General features: G+C 45.9%; 1 protein-coding gene across 5 annotated transcripts in view; it reads right to left on the reverse strand.

Annotated features, from left to right (window-relative positions):
* Positions 1-12,128, reverse strand: part of LOC102411148 (protein FAM169B) — an 88,222-nt gene that overhangs the window by 36,038 nt on the left and 40,056 nt on the right. For all 5 annotated transcript variants that reach the window (XM_045163712.1, XM_045163711.1, XM_045163710.1 and 2 more), the window contains exons 4-5: positions 7,818-7,903; positions 1,732-1,909 (exon numbers count right to left, since the gene is read on the reverse strand). In XM_045163712.1, the coding sequence (XP_045019647.1) occupies positions 1,732-1,909; positions 7,818-7,903 (264 nt within the window). The remainder of the gene's footprint in view (positions 1-1,731; positions 1,910-7,817; positions 7,904-12,128) is intronic.

Below are 12,128 nucleotides of genomic sequence, written 5' to 3' on the forward strand. Positions count from 1 at the left end.
AATCAGTTCATGGGTCATGGGTGAAAACGAGACCTAGTAAGCAGCTTCAGAGAAAGTGAATGTGAAACTATCAGTCACTGAGTCGTGTCTGACTCTTTGCAACACCATGGACTGTAGCCCACCAGGCTCCTCTGTTCATGGAATTCTCCAGGCAAGAATACCGGAGTGGGTTGCCATTTCCCTCTCCAGGGGATCTTCCTAACTAAGGGATCGAACCCAGGTCTCCCACATTGCAGGCAGATTCTTTATCGTCTGAGCCACCAAGGAATCCCAAGCAGAGAACTTTCCATCAGATTTGTAGAATTCATGAGAAATGAAGAGGAGGCAGAAATCCAAGCACCGAGTCTGATCTGCCTCAATTCGACAGCTTAATATCCTCCTTCCATGCCATAGTTCTGGGTCTGTCTTGAGATGAATGAGACATCACACCCAACCTCTGCTTGATTCTCTTGGAACAAAGTCTGGGATTTCACGGAGACCAGCAGCAACAGCAGCACTGGACAAGACCAAGGTCAAGCTCTTTCTGCCCCTAAACCGAGGCTCACACATCAAGTCCAAATCTATTAACAGTTTTCGTTACTGTTGGTAGGACATTTATAGCACAAAGGATTTTGCCACAAACTGAAGACAAGCCATTTGGTAGAAGATGACAACAAATGAGTCGCCCGAGAAAGAGGAATTACCAAAACACTTCCTCTGAGGATTCTCCAGATCCCTTGGTCTATAAATGAATGTCTAAAGAACACGGCCACCCAAGGAGTGAAGCAGTACATCAAAATCGAAGGACAAAGGGCTCTCAATGCCCCAGGAGCTGACAGACACAGTGCCTCTGCCTCGATGACTGTCTCTGACAGATAATGACCTACACGATTGGTTTGTGTGAGACACAAGTTGTCTCACACCACACCGAGGGAAGGAAAACAGTGAGAAACGCCCATCTATTCCGTCCTGGATGCGTGGAACAGAGACACATGTGAACACAGCTCAAAACCGCAATAGTAGCTTTTGCATCCCCAGGGAAAGACACAACTAAGACAATAGCATATCTGTGGTGATGTACTGGGAAATTTTATTTTTGCTCAAATCCAGAACTTTGTAAGAATTAAACAATAGGGCTTGACCAGCTGGGTCAGAGATGTTGACAGAACTTGCAAAGAAACTATTAAAGAAAGCACTGTTAAAGAAGAGCGTGATCCCTTAGACAAAATAGCACAAGTTTCACACACCCTGCTCCTCACGTCCCCTAAAAATAAGTCCCGGGACTTTACCCTAACCTCGCTATCGTGGCCGACCTCCCTCTTTTCTGAGGTAATGTCTATAAATCTTGGCATCCAGTGTGCCTTTGCACCACATGTCAGCTATTAGCGATGGTGTTTTTCCTGACAGCAAACTGGTAACGTTAAAGAAAAGAAAGGAATAGCATTGTGCTTGCAAAGTCATTTTACAACCATTAACGGCAACAACCATCTTACAGGGGACGTGGCACTACCTGGGAACCCAAGGGCCCTAATGGATCTTCCTCCTCTTGGCCAGTAAAACGAGAAATGTGGTGGAAACGAAATCCATACCTCGGGCTTATTTACATGACAGCTGAGCTAGTGACAATTCCCGCGCCAGAAGGTTCTCTCCAAGGAACGTCTGTGCTCGCGGCGGCCTCCGGGCAGGCAGGCACCCGGAGCCTCCCCGCGAGCCTGAAGGGGTGGTGGCCCCACGTGGCCGCACGGCCCTCACCTTTGCTTTTGGTTGTGTAAAATCCAACAGCTGCTCCATCTCGCCACAGAATCTTAGCCTCCTCCTTCACAGAGTGAGGTAAAAAAAACATGTCATCATCATCCAAATTCCTCTCTAGTCTTCCAAAAATAACGACGTTCAGAATGAAAAGCACAATCCTTTCCCCAAATGACTGAACCTTTGAAGGAGAAACAAAAAGAACATCTAAGTGAGACAAGTAGGGAAAGTCAGACACAATAAATTCGATGCTTGGAATCAACCCACACGCCGGGGGCCAGGTGTGGGCTCCCCCACCATGCAGTTCTTCTCGTGCTTGAGATCAAAACTGGGGATCACAGTTTCTCACGGAGGTTTTCTCAACCCTGGCCTCTCACACCCACCCTGGCCTCCAGGAGCAGGGGGAGGGCCAGAAAGGCCCCCTTGGTCCCCAGGGCCACAGACGTGGAGTGTGAGGGGACAGAGAATAATCAGTCACATATCAGTGAAACAGGAGGGGACTTCCGGGCAAGCCATTTCAGCAGAAGCACTGGATGTGTCCAGAGAGAAACCCAATCTGCCATATCTTTAACAACAGCTCCAGAATTCTGACGCTCAGAAGGAAGGTAAATAATAGAGGGTCATTACTGGTGTGCAGTTGCTACACCAAGATCAACTGATTTTTCAATGACTTGTGACAGATTTTGAGCACATACCAGTGTCTCAACCCCACAGAGTTACTGGAACTCGAGGCCCAGCCCATCCTAAGGCTACATATGGAACCATCTCTCACCCATTGCAACGTCACGACAATTGAGGAAACTGTACTGTGGTCAAGGTCAGGCCCACAAAAGGGCTTCATCGTTAACAAGTCAAAATGACTTCCTGTTCCTGCCTTTCAGCATTCTCTGCATTCATATAGCTCACAGCTGGCACAGTTCAGTTTCTCGGTCATGTCCGACTTTTTGCACCCCTGTGGACTGCAGCATGCCAGGCTTCCTTGTCCATCACCAACTCCAAGAGGTTGCTCAAACTCATGTCTGCTGAGTCGGTGATGCCATCCAACCATCTCATCCTCTGTTGTACCCTTCTCCTCCTGCCTTCAGTCTTTCCCAGCATCAGGGTCTTTCCTAATGAGTCAGTTCTTTGTATCAGGTGGCCAAAGTATTGGAGCTTCAGCTTCAGCATCAGTCCTTCTAATGGATATTCAGGGTTGACTTCCTTTAGGATGGACTGGTTGGATCTCCTTGCAGTCCAAGGGAATCTAAAGAGTCTTCTCCAACTCCTCAGCTCAAAAGCATCAATTCTTTGGCGCTCAGCCTTCTTTATGGTCCAACTCTCACATCCATACATGACTACTGGAAAACCATAGCTTTGACTATATGGACCTTTGTTGGCAAAGTAATGTCTCTGCTTTTTAATATGCTGTCTAGGTCAGGTATAGCTTTTCTTCCAAAGAACAAGCGTCTTCATTTCACAGCTGGCACAGGTGGTACACGTGAAGGCCTCCTGCACCCACAGCAGACATAACTAATCAATCCCTCTTCTATGTGACTGAGCCCAGATACAGTCTAAATTCAGCCCTCTGGACAACTACAAGAAACCACTAAAATGTGGCACTTGAGGTAAAACCAAACAGCCAGTGACACAATGACAGTATTATTAGATTTTACTCCAACAACATGCCCAAATGACAGCCTAAGGGCCTGGGTGTTTATCACCCCTTCATATGTACCATGATGAAATCAGCAGGAGTATTATTAATGCCTGGGCTGAGACTGCCACCCACATGCTACCATTTGATTCTTACCAGTCACGAGGGAAATCCTGGTTTACAGGTGAGGAAACTGAAGCTCAAAGAGGGTAAGCAATTACATTTGTTGATTTCACTGCCTCCTTCACAAGAGGACTTAAGACAGTGGGATGAGGGCTCTGCCAAAGGCAGGCCAGGTCTGAAACCCCAGACCAGGACTTCTGAGTCCCAGGCCAGCGGGACCTGCTGCAGCCCAGAAGGCTGCTCCCTTCTGCATTTTCATCCATTAGGGCTCTGGGAGAGGGAACTGCTGCTGCATGCATGCTCAGTTGTGTCCGACTCTTTGCAGCCCCCTGGACTGTAGCCCACCAGGCTCCTCTGTCCATAGGATTTTCCAGGCAAGAATACTGGAGTGGGTTGCCATGCCCTTCTTCAGGGGATCTTCCTGACCCTGGGATTGAACTCACTTCTCCTGCATTGCAGGCATTTTCTTTACCACTGTGCCACATGGGAAGTCCATAAGTTTGACATAAATATGATGCTTGGTTTTATATTTAATGTGTGCTGTGCTCAGTCACTTCAGTTGTGTCCAACTCTTTGTGACACTATGGACTGTAGCCCACCAGGCTCTGTCCATGGGATTCTCCAGGCAAGAATACTGGAGTGGGTTTCCAATGGAGAGGATCTTCCCCACTCAGGGATCGAACCTGAGTCTCCTGGATTGCAGACAGATTCTTTTACTGCTGAGCTACCGGGAAAGCCCTTTATATTTAATACTGGACCCTTAAATATTTATCATCATCATCATCATCATTTGTGGTTGTGGCTTCTCGACTTAGATTTGCTGGGAGAGCTTCAGCAACTCACAGTTCGTTTCAGTTTGTTTCTTCCACAAGTCAAGGGAGAAGACTGCTTCAGTGGTCTCTCAAACACTTGTATGTTTTTCAGATGCTTCAGTAATAAAAATAAATCAGCTTGTGGCCCTCTAACAAATGGCATGAAGTGCTTAGTGCCAATAAACTTATTAATTGGCCCAGAACGCAAACTATTTCACCTTCATCTGGAGCCAAATCTTAGATAAGAAAAAGATTTGCAAAAGCCAAACCAGCTTAACTCTGAGAAGCCACCCCAATTTTGTATTTCAGACAGTAGCAGCCAAATCAAGTTCTGACTTTAAGAATAACTAGTTTATCACGAAACCCAACGGGTGTGATGTGGGAGGTTATATTTTTCAACTTATAAAACCAAAAAGTTCAGAGGAAAGCCAGAAGAGAAAAACAGATTGCATCTGGCAGAAGGGAAATAACCAATCAAAACCTGGCAGGAGAAAAAAGGAAAAAAAGAAAATGCACTTAATTTGTCCAATTTCATTACTGGGGTGGGAGGGGAATGTGTGACATGTGATTCTGACTTAGAGACATTTCTGAAAACAAAAAAACTAAGATCCAGTTCTAATCCCTCAATTAGGGCCACTAATGATGTTCACAGAAAGAACACTAAGGAAGCTGGGTTTCAGTTTGGTTTGGTAATTTGTGAAGAGCTGGCTAAGAAATAGAATGCAATTAAAAGGAAAGATGTCAAGACCCCACATTCTATAAATTGAGAGGAAAACTATCCCCACACACACAGCTGGGGCAGACAGATCTTTACAACCTGGTTCATTAAGTGGAATTAACACTCAGTTTCTGTTCACAGCATTAGCCACACTTTCAGAAAATGTGAGGGCTTTCCTGGTCTAAATTTAGAATTGATACACAAAGGAAGTTACCACTCTTGCTCTGGGGAAAAAAAACTATATATATATATGTATATGTGTGTATATATATATATATATATATATATATATGTATGTATATTTAAAGAGCAAACCAGACTCTTCCTGGAATTTAGAGCACCCAGTCGCTCGTGCCACCTGCTTCATCTATGGCCAGTGACACACACAGCTACGTCAGGCAGCCTCACTGAGTACATCATGCTTATTTGCTGAACCTCCAGCCACCATTAATTTACTGGAAGAAAGCCCTTTTCAAAATAATATCTATCAAATCAATTAAAACCAGACCTGAAAACGTCTGCCATTTGTGACAATATGGATGGAACTTGAGGGCATGGTGCTGAGTGAAATAAGGGGGAAAACAGTGTGTGGCCTCACTTATACGTGTAACATTAAACGGCTAAACTCACAGCAACAGAGGCCAAGTGGTGGTTGCCAGGGTCTGGGCGTGGGGAAAAGGGAAAGATGATCAGTAGGTTCAAACTTCCAATAATAAGATGGACAAGGTCTGGGGGTCTAATACACAGCATAGTGATTGTAGCTAATGATACCTGTAATTATATACTTGAAAGTTGCCAAGAGCATAGGTCACCACACAAAAAGAAATGGCAATTAGGTGATGTGATGCAGGTTTAACTAACACTGTGGTAGTAATTATTTTGCAGTGTATCAGTGTATCAAAGCAAGACTGAGCACCTTAAACTTGTTCTTTACTCGCTAAGTCGTATATGACTTTTTTGCAACTCCATAGACTGTAGCCCACCAGGCTCCTCTTTCCATGGGATTTCCCAGGCCAGAATACTGGAGTGGGTTGCCATTTCCTCCTCCAGGGGATCCTCCAGACCCAAGTACTGAACCCACGTCTTGGCAGGCAATTCTCTACCATTGAGCCCTCCTTAAACTTACACAGTGTTATATGTCAATTGCATGCACGTGTGCTAAGTCACTTCAGTCATGTCTGACTCTCCGTGACCCTGCGGACCGTAGCCCGTCAGGGTCCTCTGTCCATGGGATTCTCCAGGCAAGAATACTGGAGTGAGTTGCCATGCCCGTCTCCAGGGGATCTTCCCAGCCCAGGGATTGAACCCATGTCTCTTACGTCTCCTGTATTGGCAGGCAGTTTCTTTACCATTTGTGCCACCTTATACCTCAACAAAGCTGGTGGAAGTGTAACCTTGAAACATACTTGAAAAAGATAACCCATAGAAAGGGGAGAAATATTTGCTAACAATATATGCAATAAGAGCTTGCATCTATAATATGGAAAAACTCTTACAACTCAACAGTAAAAAGTCAATCCAATTAAAAAGTGGGCCAAGGATTTTAATAGCTACTTTCCCCAAAATGGACAAAAAGTACATGAAAAGATGCTGAACATCCTTAGCCACAGGGAAACTTTACCCTTGCCATCCTCAGTCTCTATAAAGCCACAGCACCTCAAAGCCCACCAGGCCTGCCATCAGAGAGGCTCGAGTTTGTGTCCAGTTAAATCACTTACTAGCTATGTGGCTCAGCTTCAACTTCTTTGTCTACAAAGCAAATACCTTAAAGATTTTGAAGTCAGATAATCCCTGTCAAAAGTCTAGGTAATACACAGGCTAGCATCTAGCACAGTGTCTAACTCATGCTGCTGCTAAGTCGCTTCAATCGTGTCCGACTCTGTGCAACCCCATAGACAGCAGCCTATCAGGCTTCTCCATCCCTGGGACTCTCCAGGCAATAACACTGGAGTGGGTTGCCATTTCCTTCTCCAGTGCATGAAAGTGAAAAGTGAAAGTGAAGTTGCTCAGTCATGTCTGACTCTTAGTGACCCCATGGACTGCCGCCTACCAGGCTCCTCCATCCATGGGGTTTTCCAGGCAAGAGTACTGGAATGGGGTGCCATTGCCTTCTCCGAAAAGTACCAATAAATCTACTGGAATGTAATAAAACTTCCCTACACACTAGAGAGATGATGTGGATTAATGTTTCAGAATTAAGACAGAAGAGGCCACTCAAGAAGGCAAGAGAGATTTACCAATAGACAGATACCTGTTACATATAGCCATTAACACTATTTTTCTTGAAGATGGGGTGTTATAGATGGAACAGGGCCCACCAAAAAGATATTAAAGTACTAACCCCCAGTGCTGTGAATGTGATTTATTTGGAAAAAGGGTCTTGACCACATCAAGATGAGGTCATTAGGGTGGGCCCTAATCCAACATGACAGGTGTCCATATAGAAAGGGGGAATTTGGACAGAGCCAGACAGGGACAGAGGGATGAGGGTGGGAAGATACAGGGAGAGCACTGCTGAGAAGCCAAGGAAAGCTGAAGTTAGGAGACAGGCCTGGAACAGATTCCCTCACCAGCCTTGGAAGAAACCAACCCTGCCAACACTGTGCTTTTGGACTTCCAGCCTCTGGGACTAGGAAATAACACATGTCTGTTGTTTAAACCACCCAGTCTGCTGGCACTTTGTTAGAGCAGTCCTATAAAATGAATCCACAGGAGTAGACTAACTTACTAACATGATAATAAGTATGCTGACCTTTATAAACACTTACAATCACAATATCCACTTAAATTTGCAATGCCTCACCTTCATCAGACCTTCTCTTGAAGGATCAGAGGTTCTTAGTACATCTTCAGTGGTCCACCAGGACTGCTTCACATAAACAGCAACAACTGAAAGAGAAAGCCAAGAGAAAATGATGAGGTGCACATGGCCATCAAAGGGGCAGTTTTATCAGCTTGCAGCCACTGTCAAGATGCAAAGGAAAGTTTATGTGTGAGAAAAAGAAATGATGTTTCTAGGATGAGTTGTCTGAGAGCACTCACCAGGACAGAGCGACCACTCTCACCTGAAAGGACTTCAGAGCTGTCTGCAGAGATGGCCTGTTAACAACCTCAACACAGGATGTACCTCAGTGCTTTTGGGTGCAAGAGGCTACACGGTAGGACCAACAAATTTAAGGGTGAGAATTACATTTTTTTTTTTCAAGTCCAACTATATGACCCAATTTGGAACTCTGCAAATTTAGGCAAACCCAACATTGTCTAAGGGCATGGAATGACCCCTCATTATCCTGGGTGCTGGGTTTGGCATTGGCTTCTTTTACATGCTTTTCTTTCATTCTCACAATGAAATTGACATCTGCATTCTTCTGAGGACACTGACATTCTGAGAAGGAAAGGCAACCAGCAAGGAGGGCTGAGGTCAGGTCCTGCCCTCAGACCCGGGACTCCAAGCTTAATGTTCTTTCCAAGATGGGTCAGTTGTAGATGGGGAAATTGTGCAGGGGTGGTGCGGGTCTTTGGGTAAGAGAACTCTGGGGCTAGGACCTACATGAGAGGGAGGGTAGAGACATCTCTCCCACCCTACTCCTGCCCCCACGTTCTGAGACAATCACTGAGACCTGTTGATTCCACCCACTCTGAGTTTGGACATGGGGGCTTCCCTGGTGGCTCAGACAATAAAGAATCTACCCGCAATGCAGGAGACCCGAGTTTGATCCCTGGGTCAGGAAAATCCCCCGGAGAAGGGAATGGTTACCCACTCCAGTATTCTCACCTGGAGAATACCACGGGCAGAGAAACCTGGCAGGCTACAGTCCATGGATTTGTAAAGAATCAGACATGACTGAACGACTAACACCTGCTGCTTAGTAGAGGTGATCCTGGGACACCCTCAGACTCACCAGGCCCAGCTTCTCATCAGAACTACCCAGGCTGATCAGCCAAGGTGGCTGACAAGTTCGGATGAGGATCAGATGTGAAACACGCAGCACAGGGCCAGGCAGGTAGGGGCACCCAGCATCTGCTAATTAACACTCCAGTTCCTCCTTGCTCCTGCTGCAGCCTCCAGGCCCCATCATCCCACCTGCTGCCTCCTGACAGGATCCACCCCCTAGACCCCTGGATGCCCGCTGGTCTGTCCCCACCCGTCCCCTGTCCCAGTCTCCCCTGCCAGTCTTTCCATCCTAAGGGGCTGCTCCAAAGGCAAATCCAGTCATGGCCTCCGCCTCTTATCTCCCAACAAGGCAACTCTCCTTTCGTGGCTTAAAAATCACATTTTAAAACACTAAAGTCACTTTGGCTGCTTTCTGGCAATTTTTTTTAAAAGATTGTTTTTTTTTGTTTTTTTTTTAAAGATTGTTTTTTAAGAGAAGTTTTAGGGCTCCCCTGGTGGCTCAGTGGTGAAGAGTCTGCCCGCCAATGTAGGAGACATGGGTTTGTTCCCTGATCCAGGAAGACCCCAAATGCTGCAGGGCAACTAAGCCCCTGCACCATAGCTATTGAGCCTGTGCTCTGGAGCCCAGGAGCCACAACCACGGAGCCCACGTGCTGCAGCTACTGAAGCCTGCATGCCCGGGAGCCCATGCTCTGCAACAGGAGAAGCCACCACAATGAGAAGCCTGCCCACCACAGCGAGAGAACAGCCCCCACTCTCCTCAACTAGAGAAAAACCCTTGCAGCAACAAAGACCCAGCACAGCCAGAAATAAATGAACAAAATTATTTTTAAAAGAAAGTTAAGTGCTTTTAAAAGAGAAGTTTTAGGTTTATGGCAAAATTGAGAGGAGCGAACAGAGATTTCCCATATTCCCCCTCCCCGGACACACAACCCTTGTTATCATCATCTCCCACCAGCGTGGGACACTCGTTACAACCGATGGACCTAAACCGACACTTCATGATCACCCGACGTTTCCATCAGGGTTCACTCTTGTACATTTTATGGGTTTTGACAAATGTATCATCACACGTACCTATCACTACGATATCACACAGAGTATTTTCATTGCCCTGAAAGCTGTCTGTGCTCTGCCTGCTCATCCCTTCTTACTACCTCCAACCCCTGGCAACCACTGATCTTTTTCCTGTCTCCATAGTTTTGCCTTTTCCAGAAGGTCATGTAGTTGGAGTCATACAGTATGTAGCGTTTTCAGATTAGTTTCTTCCTGATGCAAAGAACTGACTCATTGGAAAAGACCCTGATGCTGGGAAAGATTGAAGATGGGAGGAGAAGGGGACAACAGAGAATGAAATGGTTGGATGGCATCACTGACTCAATGGACATGAGTTTGAGTAAGCTCCGGGAGTTGGTGACGGACAGGGAAGCCTGGCGTGCTGCAGTCCACAGGGTCGCAAAGAGCCAGACACAACTGATCGACTGAACTCACAGTGAAATGCGTTTAAGTTTGCTCTATGTCTGTTCATGGGGCTTTCCTCATTGCTCAGTTGGTAAAGAATCCACCTACAATGCAGGAGACCCCAGTTCAATTCCTGGGTGGGGAAGATCCCCTGGAGAAGGGATAGGCTACCCACTCCAGTATTCTTGGGCTTCCCTTGTGGCTCAGCTGGTAAAAAATCTGCCTGCAATGAGGGAGACCTGGGTTCAATCCCTGGGTTGGGAAGATCCCCTGGAGAAGGGAAAAGCTACCCGCTCCAGTATTCTGGCCTGGAGAATTCCATGGACTGTATAGTCCATGGGGTCGCAAAGAGTCAGACACGACTGAGCAACTTTCACTTTCCCATGTCTGTTCATGGGGCTTCCCACCTGGTGCTAGTGGTCAAGAATCTGCCTGCCAATGCGGGAGACACAAGACACGCATGTTCCATCCCTGGGTCACGAAGATCCCCTGGAGGAGGGCACAGCAACCCACTCCAGTATCCTCGCCTGAAAAATTCCACGGACAAGAGCAGCCTGGGCGGCTACAGTCCAAGGGGTCACAAAGAGTCAGACACGACTGAGCACACATGTCTTTTCATAGATATTTCATAGCTCAAAATGATTTCCAGCACTGTATTCAGTGCTAAAATATTCCACTGTCTGAATGCACCATAGTTCAGTCCTCCTCCACTATCTTTTTATACTACTTATATTGCCATTTCTATACCTGCTTCTCAAGACAGGTATCTGAGCCTCCAGGGGTCCAGGAACCACAAGATAAAAAAAAAAAAATACATCTTCCCAGTCAAACCTTTTTAGCTGGAGAATTGAAGGAAAAAACAACCCAGAGTGGAAAACAAAAGTCCCTTGAACATTTAACGTCAGGCTCAAGACTTTAAAACAAATTTTGCGCAGCAATCGAGTTAAGCTGCCACCACCTTCCTCCCTATTCCTCTCTGCTCTTGGAGGAACTTAAGACCAAGTGATGACATTAGCTATGATTGAGCACTAACTCTGCACAACCAGTTCCTTCTTTCCAAAACCCAATAGCATCTAATTCACTGTCAGTTTCATACCAGTGGTGAATTTTGTCTTCTCCAACAATAGTTCTCAAATTGATAGAGCCGACTGAGAGAGAGAAGGGCCAATTAAATGCTTGACATCTGCCTTCATTTATTCAACTAAATTCATGCTCCAAATGGCACCTACTAGAACTTGCAGGAGGCTTATAAAACCATAAGGATTATTTTCCTGCTTAACAAGGTGAATCAATAAAAGATGTTCCATTTACTAATATGGTGTATTACTTGTAATACAGATGCTCGATTTACTGAGACAGTTTCAAACAGGAAATGTCTTACGACTTGGTGTTTGTGTGGTGCCTTGCAAAGTTTCACAGTGCACTGCAGAGCATTAATTAGCCACACAAGTTGTCACAGAATAGATTGAATTTTTTTTCAAAACTAGTCTTAAGCTGTTAAGTATACATAACAATGAAGGTGACGTCTGATCAAATTTAATAGGCTTAAAATGCATTGTCTCCAAAATGACTCTTGAAAAAGAGAATCAGCCTTCCAAAGAACAGCAGCTTTTGATCAGAAAAGCCTGCGACCTAGTCAAGAGGAGACAGGCAGGAGGAATGGGACAGAGCCCTTGGAGAGAGACTGTTCCTAGTTCAGCAAGGACAAAAGGTGGACCCTCGGGGGACAGGCAGCCACCGCAGAGCCAGCCTCGGGGC

The sequence above is a fragment of the Bubalus bubalis genome, chromosome 20, assembly GCF_019923935.1.
Source record: "Bubalus bubalis isolate 160015118507 breed Murrah chromosome 20, NDDB_SH_1, whole genome shotgun sequence".
Lineage (NCBI taxonomy): Eukaryota > Metazoa > Chordata > Mammalia > Artiodactyla > Bovidae > Bubalus > Bubalus bubalis.